The following is a 27109-nucleotide window of genomic DNA, read 5'->3' as shown; positions in this document are numbered from 1 at the left end:
CAATTGTGATATTTTTTAATCATCAATGTTTACAGTATTTTAGTTTTTACATTATTATTGATTATTATATTTGTAGGTATTATCCATTCACTACTTTTATTGTATTTGCACAGTTTTATTTTTTGCTGTTGTATCTTTATGGTTTTATATTGTTGTAAAGTAAATTTCGGTTTTATTTGCAAATATGTAATAGTCTGGGCCTCATATACCAATCGCCTCCTCCACTGCTTTCCTCAGCTGAATTTGGTGTGGTACTTGGGCATGGTTTGTGGGATGTGACTTTTGGCCATGGGTTTTGTGCTGTGTGTTTATGTGGTATGGTTTATGTGGCATTTGGTGTACAAGCAATGTGAGCACCTGAGCTCCCCCTGTGGTCGCAGCAGGAAGTAGAATATTGTCATGTGACCACTTGAGGTTACAAAATAAGATAATTATTAGAGATGAGTGAACCTTGAGCATGCTCGGGTCCATCCAAACCCCAGCGTTAGGCATTTGATTAGCGGGGCTGCTGAAGTTGGATAAAGCTCTAACATTGTCTGGAAAACATGGATACAGCCAATGACTATATCCATGATTTCCACATAGCCTTAGGGATTTATTCAACTTCAGCAGCCACCGCTAATCAAATGCCGAACGATCGGGTTCGGATGGACTCGAGCATGCTCCAGGTTCGCTCATCTCTAATAATTATCATTAGGGAAGAGGGATATTTACCTTGTACTTGCAGATGGCCGGTGGTCCTTATGTCTCCACAGATGCATATATAATCCCCCTCATCTTCCGCACTGACCTCCCGGATGCTGAGTGTAGCAATGCCATCAGCCTGCTGCATTGTATACCTGTTTCCTGGCAGTAAGACCTTGTCCCCCTTAAACCATTCTGTGCACACATCCACCCTGTTGAGCGCACAGCGCAGGGCGACATCTTCTCCTTCCACAGCTTCTACTTTTTTCAGTTCCTCTTTAAATATCATAGGAAGTGCTAAAAGAGGAGAGAATAGCAAATACAATGGCGATGTAAGGCAGGCACATAGCGGCCAACTCATCTTATTCATCCTCCAATCGGTCATTGGACTTTAGGTTATTTTGCCATGATTTTTAGGATTTTTTTTATCTTCTCTCCTAGCAAAAGAATTTTTAAAAAATCCTCAAAAAGTTTCAGTTTGAATCTGATCAACTCTAACTAGTGATTGGACTGAACACGGCCAAAAATGAAGCTCTGGAGATGATTTCAGCTCTGAAGACAAAGGAGATCCTTTGTGACCAATGGAAACCATCATCCTCTCACTTCTCATTATGGGATCGTGGTCGGAGGATTTCACAAGAGGGGAAAGGAAAATGTGGACTTCAACCAGGGCATTTACTTCCATAAGAGAATCAAATCGAGAAATATCAATGAACACAACAAAAAAATTCCAAGGGGCTCGTAGAACGAGCTGCCCGTGACCATAGAACCTCTCTGTGTTGTATGAAACATTAATACAAATGTGCACAATTCTGAACACTTGAGGTAAAAAAAGAAATGTGATAAAAAGATATGTATTTTTACAGAAAAAAAATCCTGGTTATGTCTGGAGCCATCACAATATAGGGATCACAGGGCAAACCACGATAATAAAATAAATATAAAATTGACCCAACACTGCAACTCTGCCCATCCAGACACTACAGTGAATAGAGCTGAATAAACAATCAGTGGAAACAATCAAGTAGTCAAGAAGTAAAAAAGAAAAAGCTTTTTTTTTTAAAAAAAAAAAAAAAAAAAGAATTTTACCATTTACAGAGAGAAGAGCGGAGGTTGTGACATCTCCACATTGGCAGGAAAATTTCCCAGAATCCTTCACAGTGACTTCCCTGATGATGAGGTTGTGGGCTCGGCCTTCCTGCCTCACGGTGGTTCTGTCTTCAGAGGTCACCGTGACATCATCCCTCCTCCACTCCACAGTGAGTTCGGGCTTATTGAGCTCACAGTGTAAGGTTACTGTATCACCTTCTGATGCCTGCAGATCTGTCAGCTGCTCTTTGAAGATCACTGGCAGAGCTGGAGGACAAGCAAAGAAGCAACAGGAAAAAAAACGGAAAGGAAAAATATTAAATACTAAATAAAATCCAAAAGGTTTTGTCTAACATACAAAATGGCTTCTCAAAGCAAAACCGTTAAAATGTATGGAGAAGACCCAGGGTGAAGTTACTTTGTGTGTCTCCAACTGACCAAAGGTCCAAACAAACTGAGGCCACATTCTGTGGACCTAACGAACAAGACTGTCCTGCTGTGACAAACACACCGTCCATTACTATGGATAGTATGAGCCTATGGGCCAACATGTTGTAGAGTGATGGATGAACCTACCATTGACTGTCAAAGAAGCCACTGTCTTCTGTTCTCCACAGACACAGCTGTACTGATCGGTATCAGAAAGTTCTAGATCATTTATGTGCAGTTCTAATCTAGAACCATCTTGCTTGATGTCGTACTTGTTGCTAAGCCGTATTATTTTCTCGCCTTTCATCCACTGCACCACGGCTGATGGCTTTGTCACCTCACAGCGCAGGACGGCGCTTCCACCTTCCACAACTTCAAGGTTTGTTAACTCAGAGCTGAAACGTGGCGGCAACTCTGAAGAATAAGCAGAGACATGGATGTAATGGAGAAGCTGGACCACTGGCGATATAAACCGGAGCAGCAAGGCCTCTGTTGGGATCCTTACCGACGACGGTTAAGGTTCCTGTAGTTGCCTCTTCTCCGATGACACAGGTATAGTTTCCAGAATCCTTCAGACTTACATCTTGGATGATCAGTTCTGCATTTATACCTTCCTGTCGCATCTGATACTTATCACTTGGTTGTAGCGTCTTTGGACCTTTCTTCCATTGCAGTGGTGCATTTGGCTTGGTAACCTTGCACTGAAAGACAGCTTCTCCGCATTCCAAGACCTCATGGTTTTTTAATCCTTCCGTGAATAACACTGGTAACTCTAAGAATTGTCATAAAAATACACAGTAAGGAGGATGCAACAATGAGGTGGTTTCTAAATCCCAGGGAAACGGGAAGAGCCAACAATCGTCTGGGAAAGAACACTTCAGTCCGTTATCTTTCAGAGCAGATTCTGCCATATTTGATGGGAAGAATAGCGCAGCCTGCAGCCTTATTCTTCCCATCATAACAAGAGACACTATACTGGAACTTGGTACCTCCACTGTAAATCAATGGGGTCCACTGGTCTCTATCATTGTCCATTGTGTAACAGATTTTATTACTTTACGTTTTCTGTTCCTATGATGAAACAGAAAACTGGAACTGACAATGCAGATGTGAACCCCGACTGACTGACTGATCTGTCCGATTCAGTTGGGAAAAAGCTATGAAGCTCCAAAAATAGATTTCCATGCATAACTTTGATCATGTTCCAAGCAATCTAACAAAACAGTCACATGTGGGACCAATGTGGAGATGGAGAGGTGATTGAGCTAGAGAAGACATGTGGAGAGATGATGGTGGAGGAAAGATGATGATGGAGGAGAGAGGTTGCAGGGGTAGAAAGGTGATAGAGGTGGGATGCTACTGATGTGGTCAGGAGGTTTGGGCTTGGGGGGTGTCAGGGTGGGAAAGTAATCCTAATTTGTAAGTGTAAGGCTGCTGTAATTATTATACGCAACATTATGCTAGGTCTAGGTTCCTATTCATTAGAATAGTGGGAATAAGAAATGTGAGTTGGACCCAACAGATTTTTGCATATATGTATGTATGTATGTAGTTGTGGAGACACTGGAGAATGTGGACTGATGACATGACATGGACATGGTTGCTTTTTATTTGTGTGCTATAGCCAGATATACTGTAGATTTGCTGACTGTACACAGATGTGTAGATACCCTGCACTGTTAGCGTGGCTGTGCTCTTCTGCTCTCCACACAGGCAGGTGTAGGTCCCGGTGTCTTCCAACCCCAGGTTGTGGATGGTCATCTCATGGATGGCTCCCTCCTGGGAAATGGAATACTTGTCACTGGTTGAAATGACAGAGTTATTCTTCATCCATGAAACCTGGGCCCCGGCCTTGCTCAGCTCACAGCGCAATGTGGCGGTATGGCCTTCGCTTAACACTTCACTTCTCAGATCTTCCACAAAGACAGTTGGGAGAGCTAGAAAGTGCAGAGGCAACAGAAGGTCTCAGTGTAGAGCAGAGATGGCTGAGAACACAAAGATCCGTCACAGAGGAATCTACCAGAATATTTGTTTAAAAAAAAAAAAATGCAAAAACTACAGCAAAATTAATAAAAGGCGCAAGAAATACCAATACAAAACATCCAAGATGATAGAAAGTAAAGCTGCCCCTGTATTATGTTACGTGAATGCTCATCTGGCCACTTGCAATCTCTCCCATTCTCTCCCACCATAAAAATACATACTTATCCAGTACCTACTATTAGCAGAGGGGGGAACCCCCAAATATATCACACAGTTGGCTGATCCTACCACAATCAAGCTAAGTGGACTCATAAAGGAAATCAGATAAATTTCCCAAAGTATGAAGTGCGTGACAGATGGTAACTACACAGAAAGCCAGTACAACATGAACACAAGACACGGCACCATGAAGACATGATGGCAGAGGATGAGGAGAGTCACTTACATTGTCCTGTGATTCACCATATTACTACTCTATAATCATCTGTCTGTCTGTGGCTTCCCTGTTGCTAAATACATTGGGGGGCTATCTGGTGCCAGTTCTTTCCAGACGTGACAATGATCAATATACATAGAGGTGAAATTATTGTGGTGCCTGCAGGCGATAAGACCACAATTACATAGACAGACACAACGGTGAAGATGAGGGCAGACAGGGTGAATGGTTAGAATAGATGATGATGTTTCATGCTTAGAATAGATGGTGGATTCTGAGGATCATTACCCTTCACACTCAGGGATGCAGTGGTCTGGTGGTCTCCACACACACACATGTACTCCCCAGCATCCTGAGGGTCCAGGTGACTGATGACCAGCTTAGCAATAAGACCTTCTTGGATGACTCTATACTTGTCTCCATGGGTAAGAGCCTTTTGTCCTCGTCTCCACTCCAGCAGAGCCTTGGGTTTGGTCAGGACACATTGTAAGGTCACAGATTCTCCTTCCACACCTTCTTTGTTCTTTAGTTCTTCTTTAAATCGTGGAGAAAGAACTGACAGGACATGAAAGAAAGAAATCTGAACACACAAGTTCCACTGACATTGACCAGCCCTGTTCCGGATCTCAGCTCAGAAGTAAACCAAGCTGGACAAGGTTACATCTGTCTCCAGGTTCAATATACTGTGTAGGTAACATAGTCACTGGTATTAAATGCCCACTGTAACAGTAACTAAAGAAGACCAATGTTACTAGACCCCCCCCCCCCACCCCGGTTATATCTCTGGCCACCAATTTAAACAGAAAGGATGATGATGGTGGACATACACTATACAGTAAGACACATCAGATACTGTTGATGAAGAAGAAGAGAAACAAATAAGTATGAATATTCCCGAAACATATAACAATACCATCAAGTCAATGCTTCACAACAATCATCAGCATCAATATGAAGTGGAGAGGAAGCATCAAAACACTGAACCACCCAAACTTTAGTCACAAGTGAATCTAATACATAATGTAACATATTAATATATTGACGGTTTGTGCTATAATAAGAAGAAAATCAGGACCTGAGACAAGACAAGACCCTTCACATCAAGAGCAGACAACCACTGGGACCTCATCAAGACTAAACATCGGACAGTAGATGTTAGGATGTTATGTGGTCTGAAGATGAGGAGGCCACCATTATTACACACTGAGGCACATGTCAAAGTGGTAAGGTTAAACAAGGTGAAACCATGAACTGAGATGAAGTTGTTAGATCAGCAGAATGGGAAATATGATGGATGGAAAATGATGAAATGGGTTAATGGATGGCAGAATATTAAAGACCATTACCCTTTACGCTCAGGGATGCGGTGGTCTGGTGGTCCCCACACACACACGTGTACTCCCCAGCATCCTCAGCATCCAGATGATTGATGAACAGCTGAGCAGTAAGGCCTTCCTGGATGACTCTATACTTGTCTCCGGAAATGAGAGTCTTCCTTTCTTTCCTCCACTCCAGTGGAGCCTTCGGTTTGGTCAACATGCAGCATAAAGTCACTGATTCTCCTTCAACACCTTCCATGTCCTTCAATTCTTCCTTAAATTGTGGGGGAAGAGCTGATAGAAGTGGAGACAACATATGAGACATGTTGGGCCGAAATCCACAGATACACAAAGAGTGCAGCAGACTGGCAAGTGAGAAGAGTGATGGTAGATAATCACTGGTTATGGCAATGGTGGTTATTACTAGTGGTGATGGTTACAGTGCTGTAATAATGGGAGTGAAGGTTACGGGGGATGTTCTTTACCAATGACAGTGAGAGAAGCTGTTGTCCGATGATCTCCACATATACATGTATACTCTCCGGAATCTTTCACTTCCACATTATCAATGACCAGCTCAGCTGTGAGACCCTCTTGGATGAACCTGTACTTTTCACTTGCCTGGAGGACTTTACGTCCTTTCCTCCACTCTAGAGATGCTTTGGATTTGGTTACCTCACAGCACAAAGTTACCGACGTTCCCTCAGAAGTTTCCTTGCTCTTTAATTCCTTTCTAAATCGTGGTGGGAGAGCTGACACGGAATCAATAGTATTCTGATTACACAAAAGTACATACAAGCTGAGGGGGTTCACTCTCTGGGCGATCATTGGGATTTACTTTACTGACAATTTACCCCATATCCTTTAGATTTCCCAGCTAATGCATCTATTTTTAGTCAGAATTGATCTATTGCATCTGGAGCTATGTTACTAGTGGCCCCAAGACCTGTTTTGCCCTACAACAAACCCAATATTCATACTGACATTAGTTTTCTTATGCCTGACAAGAATCTTTTTGGATGGAAGTTTCTGGATAAAAATCACAACCATTATACTATGAAAGATGCATTGAGGGTTATAAATGCAGAAGAAAGGATTTCCAATAAAACTGCAGTAAAGCATTCTTTTAAGAAGGTCATAAGAGATGTCACCAAGGAAAAACAGTGGTGTTTTGGCCAGAAAGAAAAGACAAGACTCCTATTGTTAATCTTACAAGTATCTGCAATCGGGCTCAAGAACGTACCAACTGGTGCACAGAGGACCACACGTGGCCCAAGGGAAATATGCTATATAACCATTGAAAATATGGTTTCAAAGAGGCTGAAACTTTTTCATGAAGAGAATTTCTGTCTGTATGCTATTAGGGTATATTATTATCATAAATAGAAGGCTCCTGTCTGGGACCTTCATCTATAAAGCAGGACAAAGAGCATCTCTTGCTCTGATAGGCTTAAGCTGCCCATATTGTTGCCATGTACGACTACCAGCCAGGCAAGGCTTCCCTGGAAAAATCAGCTGTTTGTCCAGGATATATTGAGCCAGATCTGGCTGCAAACTGAACAGAGCTGTAAGTGACCACCCCTATAATGTTTGTATATTGTCATATCATCATCACCTCGAGGACAATAGTTAACCCTCTCATCGATAAGGCCTGACGGTGGCTGTAATGAGATTATCTAATACATATGTTCGCTTATATCATCTGCAAATTACAGAATCATATTGTAACTTAGTGATAAATAAAATATACTGAAGCCTAATGCCAAGGGATATGATGAGAATCTGCGTTACAAAATTGACATAATTACAGATGGTCATTCGAGGAGGAAAAGGGTAGAATAAAACAGAGATAGAGACAACTTAGATGATTCTGCAGAGGGGTTATGGCAGGGATGATGATGGAAAATAGACAGAAGAGCAAAATCGGATGAAAATTTACCCTTCACGGCCACTAAAGCTGATGTTAGTTGGTCTCCACAGACACACGTGTACTCTCCGGCATCATCCAGATCCAGGCAGTGAATGACCAGCTCAGCCCTGAGCCCATCCTGAATTAACTTATACTTGTTGCTTGGTTTCAGTGTCTTTTGCCCCTTCCTCCATTCCAGAGAGGCCTTTGGCTTGGTCAAGGTGCAGTGCAAGGTCACGGATTCTCCTTCCACACCTTCCTTGTTGACCAATCCATCTTTAAATTGTGGTGGAAGAGCTGACAAAAGAAAACAGGGACAGGTTTAGAGAAGAGCCAAAAAAAGAGACTTGTAGGTTAGTGGAGAAGGAAGAAGAAATGATCTGTTATATGATGGAGATAGACGGTAAGGAGAAGCGATGATTTGTTACATATGATGCGGATAGCAAGGAGGAAGAAGAGATGATCAGTTATATATGAGATGGACAGAAGGAAGAAGCGATAATCTGTTATATATGAGATGGATGGGGGGGAAGAGAAATGATCTGTTATATATGAGATGGACGGGAGGAAGAAGCGATGATCTGTTATATATGAGATGGACGGGAGGAAGGAGCGATGATCTGTTATATATGACGCAGATAGGTTACAAAAGGTTATTGTTGAAATATACTACGAGATGTATATTATAATCTATTGTACCCTTGATAGTCACTGTGGCAGCCGTCTGATTATCTCCACACACACAGATATATCTCCCGGTATCTTGTTGGTCCACGTTATAAACAACCAGTTGGGCCACCAGACCTTCCTGGATGACTTTGTATTTGTCATTGGACTTGATGATTTTGTGTCCTTTCCTCCACTCCAGAGACGCGTCAGGTTTGGTCAGCTCGCAGTGTAGAGTGATCGTGTCTCCTTCTGTGGCTTCTTGATTTTTCAGTTCTTCCTTAAATTCTGGCGGCAAAGCTGACAAACATGGAGATATACATAAGTGAGGGTAACCACGAGGTAGAGACAGCGTAATTGAGAGATGAAACCCTGCACTAACAGTTACCATTCACTGTGAGCGTTGCCAATGTCCTTTGGTCTCCACACATGCACATATACTGGCCGCCATCGTGCAGAGATACATTAGAAATCTCAAGCTCGGCATTACAGCCTTCCTGGGTCATTTTGTACTTGTTGCCCGGTTGGAGCACAATTTCTCCTTTTCTCCACTCAAGCTGGGCATTGGCCTTTGTGAGTTCACAGCTCAGAAGAGCTGAGTGCCCCTCTGTACAATCCTGGTTCTTCAGTTCTCTCTTAAATCTTGGTGGTAAAGCTGATACAATGTAGAAGCAATAACAGATTCGTTAATTTGAATATTACAGAAATTTCATAACTGGAACCTACATCTACTAAAAGAACAGAGATTTTATGTATTATTATATCCTGTGCTTTAGCGTAAGGGTGTGATTGCATTTTTGAAGCATCTGATCAGTTGTAGCATAAAGGGTTAAACGTGATATTTTTGATGGTGTGGTAGCAATGAAGTAGTACATGAGCAGAGTATGATGGATAAATGGAAGTAGGGAAAGACGAAGCCTCCAGAGATAATGGTCGACAAGATCAGGAGTTATTAGTCAACACTCTACCTCCTCTATACTGGAGTGTATTGCTGTTAGTTTTGGTGTTGATTATTTTTACCTTCTACATTTACAGTCGCCAAGGTTTCTTGATCTCCATGAATACATTTGTAGATTCCAGCATCTTCCTCACATATGTCAGTGATGACCAGCTCAGCAATGGAGCCCTCCTGTCTTATGACGTATTTCTTGGACTCTTTAATGAGAGTTTGTCCCTTTTTCCATTCTACATTAACGTCAGGTTTGCTGAGTTCACAGTGAAGGACCAGCCTCTCGCCCTCTGTCGTATTCTCATCCTTTAGGCCATGTTTGAAATGAACGGGAAGAGCTGAAGAATGTGGAACGCAATGTGTGAATAGATCTGTGTGACTCACTATGGTTATCATGTAGAACCTTAACATGAACAGTAACCTCTAACCCTAAAGTCTATACATCACTAACCCTAACAGCAAAGTACAGCCACCACTAACCCTAATAGCAAAGTACAGTCACTCCTACCCCTAACAACAGAGCATAGTAATCCCTAATATCCATACATCTCCAACCCTAATAGCAAAGTACAGTCACTCCTAAGCCTAATAGAAAAGTGCAGTCAACCCTAAGCCTAATAGCAAAGTATAGTCAACACGAACCCTAATAGCAAATTATAGTCATCTCCAATCCTTATAACTGCACCCAGTCAACCCTAATATCTATACATCTTCAGCAAAGTACAGTCACTCTTAACCCTAATAGCTAAGCACAGTTACCCCAACTACAGTGCAGAACGCCTTAGTAAATCTGCAGGTAAGGACCTCCAACCCTAAATGTAAACACCTTCCCAAATCCCGACCATAACCCAAACCCTCAATTCTATCTGTATACCTTAACCCTAATTTAGTGATACTCTTGGTGCACATACTGTCCTTTCTAAGTGAGTTAATTCAGATGTAGCCATTTTGTGAAGAATGAAGAAAGGACCAAGAACACCAAGATAAAAACCAAGATGTATATGAAGAATTTTAAGCCTGAAATAAAAGTTAATATAAGACTGAAGAGATGAGGCGGCCATTACCATTCACTATAAGAACAGCCTCGGACTCTTGGTCCCCACACACGCACGCGTAGTCCCCCGTGTCCTTCAGCTCCAAGTCCCTGATGACAAGCTGTGCGGTGTTTCCCTCCTGCCTCATTTCATATTTCTGTCCTGGTCTAATAACTTTCTGGCCTCTTCTCCATTCCACCAGAGGTGGGGGCTTGGTAAATTCACAGGTCAGAGTAACGGCTCCGCCCTCTTTCCCCTCTTCATTGGTCAGCTCATGAGTGAAGAGGATGGGCCGTTCTAAGGATTCAGATGGAACAAGACATGAAATATAAATCTTACCCCAAAGACATTAAAAATGTTTTACTACACCCCACCAAAGCCAGATGGAAGATTACCATTGACTTTTATATTTGCTGAAGTCTCTTGTCCTTCGTATACACAGCTGTAGCTTCCACCATCTCGTATGCCAAGATTATGAATGGTCAACTCTGCCACTGAACCCTCCTGCTTCATGGAGTACTTGTCACTCGATTTAAGTGCAGCGTGTGCCTTCTTCCACACCACAGAGGTGACTGGCTTGGAGAGCTCACAGCGGAGGGTGATATTCTCTCCTTCTAGTGCCTCAGTGTCTGTGAGCTTTTGTCTGAAGAGTATTGGAAGAGCTAATCCATAGGAAAGGTAGAGAAATAAAACTGATCACTGCATGGTCCATGCAAGGTCCTAAGAAGCAACTACCCTGTGCAGACAGATAGATGTCGCTACTGGCATTTCCAAAGCTGACCATACTAAAACCACCTCGATGAATTCATTAAGACTGTGCGGCCCCAGATTATTTAAGATTTTCCCAAACACATGCCCATCACCCACACTAAGGCCAGCAGAACTAGTGACATCACAAGGCCTGGTGCTGTACTGGAGTGTGTTACCATGAAGAAAATTTACCATTGACTGTTAGCATAGCTGTGGTCGTCTGCTCTCCACACACACAGGTGTAATGCCCGGAGTCACTATCATCTAGATTTCTTATCACCAGCTCGGCATTCAGCCCCTCCTGCCTCATTATGTATTTTTCTCCAGCGTTGAGGGTCTGCTGCCCTTTTTTCCACTCTATGGAGGCCCCAGCCTTGGTGAGCTGGCAGTGTAGCGTGGCCTGTTCTCCTTCAGTCACCTTTTCATTTTTTAGCTCTTCTTTAAAAAGTGGAGGTGACGCTAAAAGATGCACAAGATAATCTTATAAGAAAGAAGACAAAGACCAAAAAACAGCTGCAAAAGACACATTGTACAGTGACAAGACAACTCCACCATCACCACCTCCCAGAAATCCATTACAGCCTTACAAGGCCGATGAAGATTATTATCCAAACGCTATAAATTGCATAAAGGTCAGTAACAATTTACAGAACATTATAAGTAGTTATGTAACATCCCCCACATTTATGATGATGACTCCAGGGGTGGAATATACATGTATGTCGTGTTAAGGGACAGAGACAGTATGAGAACATTCCCATCCCTACAAAAACAAATAGAACAAGTGCAAGGGACAAACACTGGAACTAGGAGCACAGAAGTCACATCACTTACATAAGCTGTGCAGACCATGAAGGTGACGATACAAGATCCCAGTGATGAAGTTAATAACCATTATTGTGTATACAGGATTCAGTACATCCTGCTGGCCTTACACCTTAGAGAACTGTGCGAGAAATAGGACAACTCCTTCCTCCCCATGCACTATTGGTGGGGAGTAGTATATGCTGCAGCCAGACAGTGCATTTCTCTCCGGACCTCGCCAGCTGCAGCCTATTGTTATAAATGGGCACAAAGGATTGGACCTGCTAAAATTCAACATGTCTGATTCATCTCTTCCTGCCATTTGCCATCAAGGGAGAGTTAGGATACCCTATACCATTGTATAGCCATCGAATACCATTAGGATCAGCTGGTTTGGACAACTTTTATGGGCCCCTCACCCCTTTACCTACTGGTATGTAGGATGTACAGAGGCGGAGTAATGCTGCTGCTGCCTCCACTGTTTAAAGAGCCACATTTAAAGACCCAGGCAGTGACAATTCTGCCCAAATACAATGAAAAATGTCCAAGATATTTCTTGAAGAGCTGATGACCTCACGTAGATCACATTTTATACTCCCACTTTATAATGGTGTCACATGATGGATTTTACGTTCGCACTATATGATGATGTCACGTGATAGACTTTAAGCTTGCACTATATGATGATGTCACATAGTGGATTTTATGCTTGCGCTATATGATGATGTTTACTTACCTGATGTCACTGTGGCGTCTCAGTAGAAGTTGAAACACACACAATATATAAGAACGGTCATCACCTAACTTACAAGAGCCTGTCTAGTGATGGAATGTCTTCTGAGAAGAGATTAATCCAGACAAGCCAACAGAAATTTCCCTAATACAGAGAATGTGGAACTAGTATTCCCTGAATTTAGAATTCTGGAACATTCTGGCCCCTGGAATCTGCTAATTTTTCCTGGGTGACAGTGGACATTACCAGTAACTTTCACTGTGCCAGTTGTGTGGTGCTCCTCACAGATGCAGGTGTAGTCTCCACCGTCCTCTGGTAACAGGTCACGTATCATCAACTCTGCTGTCAGCCCCTCTTGACGTATCTTGTACTTCTTGCTCTGTTTGATGGCCCTATTGTCCTTCCTCCACTCTACAGGGGCATCTGCCTTGTTGAGCTCACAGCATAGAGTGATAGAAGAGCCTTCGCTGGCTTCCTGCTGGGTCAGCTCTTGGGTGAAGTGGGCTGGAAGCTCTGGAGAGGGAGAGCATGGCATTAGATGAACAGTCATCTCCTGGTTAAGGATTTTGGGCCCTATTCCACCGGACGATTATCGTTTGCATAATCGTTAACGATTTACGATCTCAAACGACCGCTATTGCGAAAGACCTGAAAACGTTCACTCATTTCCATGGAATGATAATCGTTACTTTTTTTTTTTTTTTAAATTCAATGTTTATTACCACAAAAACCACGAATGGTGTATAGCAGGACACAGCCCGCACAATCTCCATTATAAAACAACTGACATTGTAGTACATAACATAAGATACAATAAAACATTAATTGGAAGCCTTAATAGTCGCAGACTGATAAGGAGAGGTGGGCAAGTCCGCCCACACCACTCGGACCATTTTCACATCTTTCAATATAGATAAAGAACAAAAAGAAGAGAGAAAGAAACAGACACCAAAAGACAAAGAGAAGCAGACCAATACCTGGTACATGAGGAAAAAAGGGGGGGGAAATGGGGAGGGAACACACAAAAAGAATGGGCGGGAAGGAGCGGGTTGGGAGTGTGCGTCCACTAAGACCCAGTAAGGATCCACCAAAATATCTTCGACCCGGTCGGTAAAGCTAAGGCCTGGTCTACATAGTAATTGGGTCTGGGGATCTCAGCAAATCTCTGTACCCATCGGACTCTTGGAATTGTATCCACGGTAGCCAGGTAGTGTGGAACCCTTTATTTCTGGAGTGTAACTCCGATGTCAAGTCTTCCATATACATTAAATCGTTCACTTTGGTGACCCACATCGATAAAGGAGGGGGTGAAGTGTGTTTCCAGCACAGCGGTATGCATGCCCTGGCAGCCATCACCAGGAAACTCAAAAGTGAACGCCTGTATTTCTCATGTGGGATCTCGCAGTGGTGGAGGAGGAACAGGGCAGGGCCGAGTCTCGCAGTGGTCTGCGTAACTAAGTTAGTTACCCTTGTCACCTCAGACCAGAAATGATGTAGCCTAGGACAATCCCAAAACACGTGCATGAAGGTCCCCTCCCCAGACAAACACCTCCAGCAAGTTGGGTCGACCTGTGGTATAATTCTGTGTAACTTGGAGGGCACTCTGTACCACCTCGTCAGCAGTTTATATCCTGCTTCCTGGAACTTGGAACTGATAGATGTCCTATGCGTCAGGAGGAAAATTTGTTGTCTCTGATTGTCAGTTAACGTTAGTCCCAAGTCGGATTCCCATTGTAGCAGGAACGAGGGAGGGGGGTCCTCGGGGGTAGTGGTTAGTAGCCTATAAGTCAGGGATAGTGCGTGTCGTAGTGGTTCTTCAGCATCACATAATGTCTCAAAGGGGGTACGCGTCACGGCGAATGAGGCAGGAGATGGTAACGAAGTCAGGTAATGGCGGAGTTGTGCACTGCGCCATGGGCCCAGCGGGACCGGTTCAGTCATGTCCCCTAACATCGCCGCGGACATCCAAGTATTGTCTTGTAAGAAAGAGTCTGCCCTAAACACGCCAGACCCCACCCATGTACGGAACACCCTATCTGTCACACTAGGGGTGAAATCTGGATGTCCTAAGACCGGAGTCATTCTGGAAGTGAGAGGAATAAAATGTTGTCTGATCACCTTGTCCGAGCACGCCTGAAGTGTAGGGCCAATGGTTGGGTGGTATTTGAGGTCCGTAAGGAGGGCATTGGGAAGCCAAGCAATTCCATTTAGTGGTATCCCCGTGTACGATTGTTCGATAGAAACCCACGGTTTCCGTCTACCATTCCTACACCAATCTACAATGTGTGTAAGCTGTGCGGCAAGATAATATTTTTTGGGATCCGGTAGACCCACTCCCCCCATGTCCTTTGGTTTTGTGAGATACGCCTTTCTGATCCGGGCTGGCTTTTCTCCCCATATGAAACGCGTTTGTGCTGTTACCAAGGATCGGAAAAAGGCCACTGGGACTCGTATCGGGAGACATTGGAATAGAAAAAGAAGTCTGGGCAGGATATTCATTTTGTATATGGCACAACGTCCAAACCAGGTATGCAATCCTTTCACCCAGCGATCACAATCTGCTTTGATGTTATTCAGTAAAGGGACATAGTTCCGCTGGTATAAAGTGCTCAAATCTCGGGCTAAATATATGCCCAAGTATTTGATAGAATGGGGGGCCCAGGTAAAACCAAAGGAGGGTCGAAGCTGTGCCACCACCTCGGATGCCAGAGAGACACTCAAAGCTTCAGATTTCGCGAAATTTATCTTGAAGTTAGACAGCCTGCTATACTTGGCAAATTCTGCCATCAAATTGGGTAATGCTATCCGGGGGTTAGATATAAAGAACAGTAGATCATCGGCAAATGCCGCTATTTTGTACTGGGTTCCCTGGAGTTTGATCCCCTCAATATTAGGATTGGCCCTTACGTGGCACAGGAATGGCTCTAGAGTCAAAATGAATATGAGAGGGGAGAGAGGGCATCCCTGCCGCGTGCCATTGTGAATGCTGAAGCTGTCTGATAGAGTGCCATTTGCCTTCACTCTCGCGCTAGGGGCAGCGTACAGCGCCGAGACCCAAGCGAGGAAGGACGACCCAATGCCCAAAAACTTCAGAGTCTCCACCATGAAGGACCAGCCAACCCGATCAAACGCCTTTTCGGCATCAGTTGACAGTAACATTAAGGGGGACCCCAATAGGTTTGCCTTGTGGATCAGGTTGACTGCCTTCATGGTGTTATCCCGGGCCTCCCGGCCCGGCAGGAAACCTGCCTGATCTGTATGTATGATGGGATCCATGAGAACTACCAAGCGGGAAGCCAGGATCTTAGAGAAAAGCTTCAAATCTACGTTTAGTAGAGAGATAGGTCTGTAGTCGGAGCACTGGGTCTTGTCCTTTCCCGGCTTGGGCACAACCGCAATGTGTGCGCGAGTAGCATCAGGCGGCAGGGATGTCCCCTGGGATATGGAATTAAAGGCTGCCAGAAAATGTGGACCAAGTATGTCTAGAAAAGTTTTATAGTAAGTCAACCCAAATCCATCAGGCCCCGGGGACTTGCCTGATTGTGTAGATTTGATCGCAGCCGCGAGCTCTATGTCTGTGATGGGGGCCTCCAACGCCTCAGCATCCTCAGCACTTAAGGAAGCCATGCCACTCTGTGTCACATAGAGCCGTATTTTGTCCTTCAAAGTGGGGTCAAGAGAAGCAGGGTTGTCTTTATCGACAGAATATAGATTAGTATAGAATTGTCTGAATGCTTCTGCAATGGCCTCCGAGGTGTGAACACGCGTATTCGCGGTGGTCTGTATGAGAGGGATATATGACTGTTGTTGCTGTGACCTAAGTGCTCTAGCCAAGGCCCGCCCGCACTTATTACCATACTCATAAAAGTGCCGCCGACACCTGGCCAGTTTAGCTTTAGCCGATTTAGTAAGATGAGCTCTAAGAAGATCACGGGCCTGCAGTAATGCAATTCTATCCTCCTCTACTGCTGTTCGTTTGTGCTGCATTTCCAAGTCTCTCACCTTTTCTAAAAGTCGCAAGGTTTTGACCGAGTGTTCCTTTTTAAGTCTAGAGCCCTGTTTTATCAAGACCCCCCTTGCCACACACTTATGTGCCTCCCATAGAATAGCTGGGGACACATCATCCGTCGCATTGGTGAGAAAATAATCGCTGATAGAGCGTTTTAGATCAGCTACCACCGCTACATCAGAGAGCAATGAGTCATTTAGTCTCCAGTTCCATGTGCGCGGTATGGGGTGAGGAAGCGTGAGCTTAATTGTGACTAAGGCGTGGTCGGAGAAGGTGATCGAGCCAATCCTGGCCTCAGTAAGGAGGTGCAGGTCTCTATGTTTGAGCAAAATATAGTCCAATCTTGAATACATGTCCCTAACCGGGGAGTAGAATGAGAAGTCCCTATCTCTAGGATGAAGAATGCGCCATGTATCAATAAGCTGATATTCATGTAGAGTGTTTGTGAACCTTCGCGTGGTTGTTTTCGGCAAGTATGAGCAACCCGTGGAAGTGTCCACCTTCGGGTCTATGGCTACATTAAGGTCACCCCCTACCACCACTATCCCCTCCGCATAGTCCTCTACCAGTTCCAAGTACCGTTTGAGGGTCTTATCTTGTCCTGAATTTGGCAAATAGGCTACTACCAGGGTATACAAGATGGAAGCGATCTTACCTTTTACCATTAAAAGCCTGCCCTCCCCATCACTGCGAGAGTCCACATATTCCCACGGGAGCGAGCGAGATAACAAGATACTCACACCTCTCGCTTTGGAGTCATCCGTGAAGCTATGATAGGCAGAGGGAAACCATCTATTAGATAGCTTAAACAGAGCATTGGCAGTTATATGGGTCTCCTGGAGGAACGCTACCTGGACATGTTGCGCTTTTAGAAAATTAAGCAAGATAGACCTCTTACCTGGGTCGTGGAGACCTTTCACATTCAGAGTTCCTAAAGTAAAATCCCGTTGGACAGAGGATGCCATCGTCAGGTCTGCCTGCTAGACACACACCCCCAAAGGAAGGGAAGACGGGGAAGGAGCAAAGGGAGGGGACGAGGGGAGACACAAGAGCAAAACAGACACAAGGTAGGGAAAGGCCGATGGAGAGGACCAGGTATACCAGACAGGGGTAACAGACCAAGACAAACGAGAGAGAAGTAGGAAAGCAAACAATTGCACCAAAGTGCTGGTAGGACGAATAAGCCTACTGTTCAGAAAATGGAGAAGTAGAAAACCATGGGAGAGAGAGTCTCCCCACAACGACACATAACTCTAACAACATTATATAAGAACGAACAACTGTAAACAGACCCCATTATTACTATAGAGGGAGGAGGGTAAGTAGACAGGAAATTATAGCAAGGCAACAGAAAGCCCACAGGGATTAACCGTAAGTTCAGAACTGTGTAAGCAGGAGGTAATAGGGAAAGCCGGAATACAATAGAAGTGAGTCGTACCCAATAAGGCTTAAACCGTTCTAAGAATGAGAGGACAGGGCTAATGGGTACAAAGTTCAACTATACTGTGATCAAAGGGGTTAGAACTAACTAATTGCACCAAAAATTGGCATACGCCTTAGGGTGTGTATAGCAGAGCATGTACATATAGGATGGTGACACCCCTTTGGGACCGGCTAGGTTAGTCTCTCCCTGTGGCAACTTCTGGTAGAGAGGCATAATCAGGCTTCCTGTGGCATCGGGAGCGAAAGGTCCCCAGTGAAATCTTCCTGTGTTGGCGGATTCGGACCCTCATCGGCAATTCTGCGGGGCGGCCTCCTACGTCTCGGTGCATTGGCAGGTTGGTCTAGGCGACCCAGAGAAAGCCAGTCAGGAATAGGAATCTCAGGTATATTGAGAAAAAGAAATAGCGCAGGTAGATCATCCGGATGGCGCAGCATAAATGAGGCCGAGTCTTTCCTAACCACTACATGGAAAGGATGACCCCATCGGTACGTGGCCCCAACTTCCCTGATCTGGGCCAGCAGAGGTTGAATCAGCCGCCGCATATACAGAGTGCGAGCCGATACGTCTGGGTATACTTGGATATTAGACTCTTCAAAGCTGAGTTGGTTGTTTTCTCTCGCCGCTCTTAGAATCAGTTCTTTGTCAGTGTAGTAATGCAAACGGCACAGCACATCTCTAGGAACTGCAATAGACCCCTGGAACATTCTGGACACTCTGTGGATCCTGTCAATCTTAAATGTGGCATCAGCAGGCCTATTAGTCAGTTGGTTAAAGAGCAATGTGACCCGGTGAAGGAGATTGTCAGCATTAGAAACTTCCGGCAGACCTTTAACACGAATGTTATTTCTTCTGCCCCTATTTTCCTGGTCATCTAGATGTAATGCCATAGATTGCAAATGGCGGCGGTGCATCCCCGCCTCTTGCTCCAATGCTTGAACCCTAGCCTCCAGTGTGGTGACCGCTGCTTCATTAACACTGGTTCTAGAGTCCAGGAGCACTATTTCTCCCCTCACCCCCTCAATTGCCTGTTGTTGGGCTGTTTCAATTCTTTCTACAACCCTATGCAGGTCTTGTTTGGAGGGCAATGCCTGGATCAGTTCTCTTAGCATGTGTAGTTCTCCCTGCAGGGAGCCTACCTGTGCCTCAGGGACTGGATCAGGTGGAAATCCGGAGGCCGAAGAGGAGTGTGAGGGTGAGGGGGATGGATCACGGGAGCCCCACTCTGCTACTGCCGGGTTCTCCGGTCTGTCCTGCAGGGAAAGAGAGGAGGATGCCGTCCGGCGTTCAGCGCCTTGCTGTGTCGGCGCCATGACAGGCTGCGGCCCTCCGCTCGCGCCGGAACCAGGGGCACACAAGAATCGCTCCAGGCTGTGCCGGAGTGAAGCAGAGCGGGTCGGACGGTGCACGGGCTTGGCTGGGGTACGTTTACGTCCTCCGGGCATTACAGAGAAGCAGGTGGGGTCTGTTCTGTCCTCCGTTATGTGCCGCTGCGGACGGAGCTCCTCACAGAAGCGTCCTCACGCCGCCATAGCTAAGCCACGCCCCCCCGATAATCGTTACTTATGATCGTAATTGCGATCGTTTTTTCTTCGCTATTTATTCGCTATTGCGTTAGTATCTATTGCGAACGACCGAACGATGTCTTATTCAATGCGAACGATTTGCAAACGTTTTGCGAACGAGCAACGATAAAAATAGGTCCAGGTCTTATAAAGCGATCAACGATTTCTTGTTCGGTAGTTAATCGTTAACTGCATTTCAACCGATTGATTATCGTTTAGATTCAAACGATTTAACGATAATCTGAACGATAATCGTCCGGTGGAATAGGGCCCTTAGTTAGTCACATCACCACTATCAGGACAGGACACCACAACAATGAAAAGATATATCTTAAGAACTTTGGCAATAACCTTGCACTTTGACCCTGGCAGCGGTCTGTTGGTCTCCGGTATCACAGGTGTATGTCCCAGAATCCTCAGGTTTCACATTATTGATGACCAGCTCTGTTACAGTTCCCTTCTGCCTGAATTCATACTTGTTATTGGCTTGAAGGACAGTTACGCCTTTCTTCCATATAACATGAGCATCGGCCTTAGTAATTTCACAGGACAGAGTGACAGAGGAGCCTTCTTGCACTTCACAATCCTTCAGATCTTGTTTAAAACGAACTGGAAGAGCTATAAAATTAAAAAGAATTTTAGATCTCATATCAAAGTCAAAAGATGAGATGAAGGTTACAGGACCTGCCCTTAGTTGTGCATCCTATGCCAGTTGCACTGTGATGGCTGGGAGGATAAATGAGTTGTTTCCTCATGTAAAATCACAAGAGTCTTGAAATGTCCCATTAAATGGTTACAAAGGGAATAGTGAAATTTAGAGTAGACAGAAGGGTCTGGAGGTGGACAGTGGAATCTGCAGAAGAACAGATGGGTCTGAGAGGGAAAGAGTGGTATGGAGAGGGACAGAGAGGTCTAGAAACGTAGAGGAGTCTGGAAGGAGCGTAGAAGTCTAAACAGAAGAGAGGTCCAAAAGAGTCTGGGGGGACAACAAAGGTGTCTGGGGGGGGGGGGGGGGGAACAACAAAGAAGTCTGGAGGAAAGACAAAGGAGTCTAGGGAAGCTGAAGGTGGACAAAAGAGTTTAGAGGGGAGACAAAGGAATCAGGATGAGAAAAGATGGTCTGGAGAAGGAGAGAAGAAACAGGAGAGAAGTTGAGTTTCAAGGAGACAGAGGGGTCTAGAAAGGTTAGGAGAGTGTTAAAGTAATTACTTACCAGTTATGGTCACATGTGATGTGCTCTTCTGGTCTCCGGTGTCACATGTGTAGTCACCAGAATCTTCTGGTTTTGCATTAAGAATGACAAGTTCCACCACGGCACCTTTTTGCTTGATGTCATACTTGTCACTGCTCTCTATTACTTCTTCGTCTTTCGTCCACTTCACGGGGACCCCAGGCTTGCTGAGCTCGCAGTGTAGCTTCACTGTGCCGCCCTCCTTGGCTTTCTCATTCCGTAGACCTTTTTTAAACAAGACTTGGACGACTGAGAACAGAATAAAGGCATTTCAGTCCGAGATGATTAAGTGAAGGTTTATAGCAATAATGGCTTGGAGAAGAACAACCGTCTTCGCCACCATCTTCTCATTGCTCTAATGTCTAAAGTAAAAATGAAGTAACTTTGCAAACAGTCTTGGTTAGAAATCTCCAAATGTATTTTCATGGTTACAGACTACAAACAAACCCTGTGCAATCTGACCATGCTGGCACGTGACCCTTTTCTACTTCCGATACGTTAGTTATAGGAGAAGGTAATGTTAGAAACCCAAAACTGTGGGATTAGACTACATATCATTTGTAGTCTGTAACAATGGAGCCATATGTCTTTAAGATGTTGCTTCATCTTTTTATTTTAGGGTTAGTGTTAGGTCTGGCGCACAGGACACATGTACAAAGGCATTAGGAAGTCTAGATGATGTGTTGTGAATTTACCCTTGACGGTCAATGTTGCAGAAGAAGTCAGTTCCCCGGTCTCACAGGTATACATTCCAGAGTCTTCTTTTACCAGATTGTGAACCAGTAACTCCACCCGACGATCTTTCATCTTCATCTCATACTTATTGCTTGATCTCAGGAGTTCCCCATCCTTTTTCCACTGCACCGTAGCTTTTTCATTGGAGACTTCACAAGTAAGTGTTGCCGTTGCACCTTCCTCGGCCTCTGTGCTTTGCACCTCACGTTTGAAGAAAGCCTGGACAGCTGGAAGATCAAAGATACCCATGTTGTTACATAAAGCTCATAGTTCTGGCTTCATGGATCCTAAAAGCAGTTCTGAGGGCTACAGACATAATTGTGCATGGAACCTATACTCCCAGACAGGAGATACTGATGACATCATCATATACATTACATACATTGTCTAACTTGCTTATTACACTTTATTGGTGACAACATCAACAACACAACAATGACAGCTCATCACAGCAACTAAAGCTACCCATACACATAGACCAAACACTCAACAATTTTTTTTTACAAATATCTAAGATGTTTTCACCATTTCTATGTCAGTTGGTGGTCATGGCTGGCAGCCTACAAGTTATTATTAACCCCCCTCGTCATTATTACACCCTCCTGCCATATTGTCTCCAAATCTAAGTGCCATACAGTACAGAACCTTTCATGCAGACATACGGAAACAGGAAGCCTTGTGTCATGGATATGGACGGCAGATGAGTTGTTGAGGATGTTATTACATGATGGTTATTTCAGATCTGTGATTAGTAAATGATCGGGATCTTCATGTTCCAGGAATCAAAATGCCACAATGTATAGACGTTATAGAAGAATTGTGTAAGAACTTAACAGAGAATGCAACACGGAAGCAGAAAATTATGTGCTCTATCGTCTAAGATTTCCAGGAATATTTTCAGAGGTTTTTGTAGATTTGGTGGAGGTGTTCCTCTGAGTGGTGAAGGCGGATCTTCTCTTATTATTCAGGATGTCCCTACAGCTCCAGACGTCAGGTTGGAAGCACCAGCTGGGTCTCCTGTACCCAACCTTAGCTTCTTAAGGTGAATTATAGTTTCCATTAACCCTATCTTGTCTCACTGCGTTGCAAATATCTGCTGAGTTCCCACAGGGCTTGAGGTTAGTGGAGGATTGAATAAAAACCATTCTCCAGGGTTGGCCTTACCCTTTACTTCAAGCACCGTTCTAGCTGTCCCTGTCCCATATTCACACACATATGTGCCATGGTCTTGGTCAGTTGCATCACGTATGACTAGTTTATGGTCACATCCAGATCTAGATATGTGATACTTGGAGGAGCTTCTAAGGACCTTCCCATCTTTGTACCAGGTGACTATCTCGCTGGGTTTTGAGGTTTTACAGTGAAGTGTGGCGCTGTCCCCCATAGATACCTCCAAAGTGGTGTCTGAAGGCCTTTCTACAAGAACATAAGATGACAGATATAGAGCACGGCTCGATGCTTTCTTAAAGATCAGTTCTACATATCTACTTTAAAATATTTGTCTGTGCACGGATTTATAAATATTATATACTAAATGATGTTGTCTAAATAAAAGATGCATAAAATTATAGATTAATTGCTAATAATGTCACTCTCCTTCTGTTGGATCTGGGTCCCTTCCTAGAATTTTCACTATAATAAAAATACATTTTGGTTTATTTAATTTTTAGACTTTCACAATGGATAACATTGTTTCTATTTTTTGCAGTTCTTTTCTACGACTTAGTGAATGATTTGTGAAGATCCCTATTTGTACATCATTACCTTTTACTAAAAGTTTTACAGATGTTTTCTGGTTCCCAGCTTCGAATGTGACCATCCCAGAGTCCTTCACACCCAACTGCTTGAGAGACAGTGTGTGATAGCCCCCCACAAGGGCTTGAATCTCATTTACGTCATTGATATGCAGCGGGGTTTTATCCAGGAACCATTGTACTTTGTGGTAATGTGCTGGAGAGATCCTACACTTAAACGTGACCGATTCCCCTTCAAAAACTTCGGCATCTTCCAGGTCTTCTACTATAAGAATTTTATGGCCTAAAATGAACATAGAGAGTTGAGAAACTGAGCCTTGGAGAGATGAAGAGAGTGACTGGTGCCTTTTCAGTTCTTTGGGGCTTTCAATTCTTGCATGGTCTGTGTTGGATCAAATACGTAGCTTCCATAGGACGTCAACATACTGACAACAATAAGCAGAGCTCTATAGACATTGACACGCTAGCACAGATGATCATGCAGTCACTCTGCAGTGGAGGCAACAAGGGTGAACGTTGTATATTTGGTGATACCTATCTACATCATTATTGGCATCATCTACAGAAAATCTGCAACTCAGTTCTAATACCAAGAGAACATATAGTTGAAGAGATGGCAGGAGGGCATCATGGAGCGCTCTGCATTATCACTTGCCACCAACTTTTGTGGCCTCAGAGAGAGGAGCCATTTGTCTATACAATGGACGCTGAATGGCCCCTTTATTACAGCCCACTGCTCTGTCAGTTCTGGATCTTCTTTGTATGGAAATGAGACTCATGTCCCCTGTAGAGCAGCATAAAATCCAGTAATCAGTTTTTTGAGGATCAGTTTTAGAGTGAGTCCACATTAGATGGAAAAATCCAGTGATGGGAGCAACTTTGAGTAAGGCCTGGTCATCTAGGCTAGACTAGCCTAGGCCAGGATGTCACTGCCGGCTTTGCGAGGTCTTCCCACGTTATAGTGTAGAGAGTATATGGAGAATAGAGTGGAGAGTATATGGAGAATGGTGTGGACAGAAACAACTACAAGCGGCTACAAGGGAAAGTGGAGAATGTCAAGAATTGTTCTGATGAACAGGTGGAGCACAGACAGGCAACCAAGTACAATGCTGGTGTCTGACTAATGTGTTAGAACCCTGAACTCGCTGCTCCTAAACACAGATGAACTATAACCACAGATGACCAGCTCCAGCACCATTGTGTCTACAAAGGTGAGACTTCACCTGTTGTATCAACACTAGAGAAACATGGTGGATCAGATGGATCGAGATCTCAGTGAAGTAACATGGCCTGGTCAGATGGATCCAGATCTCTGTGGCGTAACAAAGCCAATCAGATGGATCCAGATCTGTTTGGATAAATATGGTTGGTCAGATGGATCCAGATCTCTGTGGAGTAACAAGGCCTGGCCAGATGGATCCAGATCTCTGTGGAGTAACATGGCCTGGCCAGATGGATCCAGATCTCTGTGGAGTAACATGGCCACTCAGATGGATCCAGATCTCTGTGTAGGAACATGGTCGTTCAGATAGATCCAGATCTCTGTAGAGTAACATGGCCAATCAGGTGGATCTAGATCTCTGTGGAGAAACATGGCCAATTAGATGGATCTAGAACTCTGTTCAAAGACATCACCTGGTGAGATAGATCCAGATATCTGTGACACCATAGTAATGGTAGGTTCATAATTTGGCAAAGAAGAATAAATCAATCAGCACTTCCTCTAAGGTGAAAACAGTTCTGGCTGGTGAAGGAGTCATAATGGTGGGGTGAATGTTTTCTTGATGCATCCTGGAACCTCTAATAGATAGACGAGTTTATCTAAGTATTGTGGTGAACAAGTTCATCCCTCCATGGCAGAAGTTTCCCTCAAGGAGACTGTCAGCAAGACAATGCACCATCCACATGGATTGTATAGTCATGGATTAGCTCCAGGAACATGAGAGGAAGTTTTCCTTGCTTATTCGGTTTTCATAGTCCCCATATTTTAATCCTACAGACATCTTTGTGGCAAGGTATAACATGCAGTTCAGAGCATTTTGAGACCACCCTCTAATGTGTGGTGGGAACTATGAGAAGCGATCCTGTGTGCATGGGCCGTTATTCCCGCAGAACAATTTCACCTCCTAGTGGGATCTATGTCCCAAAAAAATGCTGCAGTTCTTAGGGTTAAAGGAGTTCCAACGCTACTAGACAGGTGCTGTAATAAATGGGCCATTAACTGAATATCCCACCTTTGGGAAGGTCCAGGTGATCGGCACATGTGCTGTGCCCCCTGTCCTTCCCTAGGAGAAGACAGTAACATTTATCACATATAAATGTTAGAAAAACGCCCTTGAATATTTGAAATGCATCCTTAATTCATTCTGTATTATCCATGTTGCGGACAACGGCCACGAGTTGCCACATCAGACACAATAATCCATTGATAGCTGATCTCCTTGTCTATTAATATGAAAACTTGTGTCATTATTTCTGTAGAGTATTAGCTTTGAATCAGTAAGGTATAGGCAGGGTGACAGTAAGGTAAGAGTAGTGTATCAGTACGGAATAGGCAGTGTATCAGTAGTGAACAGACTGTGTAGGGTAATGGCAGTGTATCAGTAAGGTTAGCCATTGTATTAGTGGGGAAATGGTTGTGTATCAGTAAAGTATGGGCAGTATATCAGTAAGGTTAGGCAGTGTATTAGTAGGAAATTGTTGTGTATCAGTAAGGTATGGGCAGTATATCAGTAAGGCATGGGAAGTGTATCAGTATGGTATCAGCAGTACCACTTTTACCTGTGACAGTGAGGGAGGCCTTGGTCTGGGCGTCTCCGATATCACATATGTAAGTGTCACTATCGCTCTTCTCCAGGTCATTGATGCTCAGGCTCAGGACATTCCCCTTCTGGCTGAGTTCATGCTTCTTGGACGGTTTTAGCTCGGAGATGCTCTTCCTCCACTTCACAGTGAGGGGGCTTCTCTCAGTCTCACAGGTAAAGACAGCGACTTCCCCCTCTTCAGCCTTTACGTCTAAAATGTCCTTAACAAACCTGTTGGGTTTCTCTGCAAGTATAAATAAAGGAAAGGTTATGTATTCTGTATCACTGATCAGTTCCTGATCTCTAAATCCCACCACCGAGTATCTACAAAGTTACAGAAATCCCAACAATATGCAGCTCAGCCCAGGTTATACACAGCAAGGGGGGCATAAGATCCATACACACAAGGCTATACAATAAGTGCAACACCCAAAAATGGCCTCCTTAATCCTTAAGCTTTTACTCTTCAGACAATGTCCAGGGCCACTGAAGGACCCTCAGCCCTCTCTCGGAGCTATAAGGTTCCTATGAATAAACAGGTACACAGGTGTGTCCACATAGTTTTTGGCCTGTTTTTTTTATCCTGACTGCATCTGTCTTTCTGCTGCCTGCGCTTACCTCAATGTGAGAGAACTCTACCTGCCCTGACCTTGGCCTGTCAGACTATATTACTTGTCTTCTCCTTATATGCCATGATTTGGAATCTTCTATTTATCATCTGTTGCTAATAGAGACTACACAGAGGTTAGCAACCTAGGGATTTCTGAAGAAAAGCCCAGATTCTT

At 44.2% G+C, this 27109-nt stretch overlaps 1 protein-coding gene across 2 annotated transcripts in view; it reads right to left on the bottom strand.

Moving 5' to 3' along the window:
• The window catches only part of OBSCN (obscurin, cytoskeletal calmodulin and titin-interacting RhoGEF), a 152422-nt gene that overhangs the window by 64279 nt on the left and 61034 nt on the right, over positions 1-27109 (bottom strand). The window contains exons 33-53 of one of the 2 annotated variants that reach the window (XM_069959132.1): positions 26302-26568; positions 23531-23803; positions 22931-23182; positions 21727-21993; positions 21014-21280; positions 20152-20418; positions 13032-13298; positions 11441-11707; positions 10894-11160; positions 10529-10795; positions 9536-9802; positions 8904-9170; positions 8549-8815; positions 7880-8146; positions 5968-6234; positions 4910-5176; positions 3873-4139; positions 2708-2974; positions 2350-2616; positions 1774-2040; positions 715-981 (exon numbers count right to left, since the gene is read on the bottom strand). In XM_069959132.1, coding sequence (XP_069815233.1) covers positions 715-981; positions 1774-2040; positions 2350-2616; positions 2708-2974; positions 3873-4139; positions 4910-5176; positions 5968-6234; positions 7880-8146; positions 8549-8815; positions 8904-9170; positions 9536-9802; positions 10529-10795; positions 10894-11160; positions 11441-11707; positions 13032-13298; positions 20152-20418; positions 21014-21280; positions 21727-21993; positions 22931-23182; positions 23531-23803; positions 26302-26568 — 5598 coding nt within the window. The remainder of the gene's footprint in view (positions 1-714; positions 982-1773; positions 2041-2349; positions 2617-2707; positions 2975-3872; positions 4140-4909; positions 5177-5967; positions 6235-7879; positions 8147-8548; positions 8816-8903; positions 9171-9535; positions 9803-10528; positions 10796-10893; positions 11161-11440; positions 11708-13031; positions 13299-20151; positions 20419-21013; positions 21281-21726; positions 21994-22930; positions 23183-23530; positions 23804-26301; positions 26569-27109) is intronic. The other variant, XM_069959133.1, reaches the window with a different exon arrangement.

The sequence above is a fragment of the Dendropsophus ebraccatus genome, chromosome 2 (assembly GCF_027789765.1).
Source record: "Dendropsophus ebraccatus isolate aDenEbr1 chromosome 2, aDenEbr1.pat, whole genome shotgun sequence".
Taxonomy (NCBI): Eukaryota; Metazoa; Chordata; class Amphibia; order Anura; family Hylidae; genus Dendropsophus; species Dendropsophus ebraccatus.
Note: the sequence above shows the minus strand (reverse complement) of the source record. Positions and strands in the feature narration are given on the sequence as shown.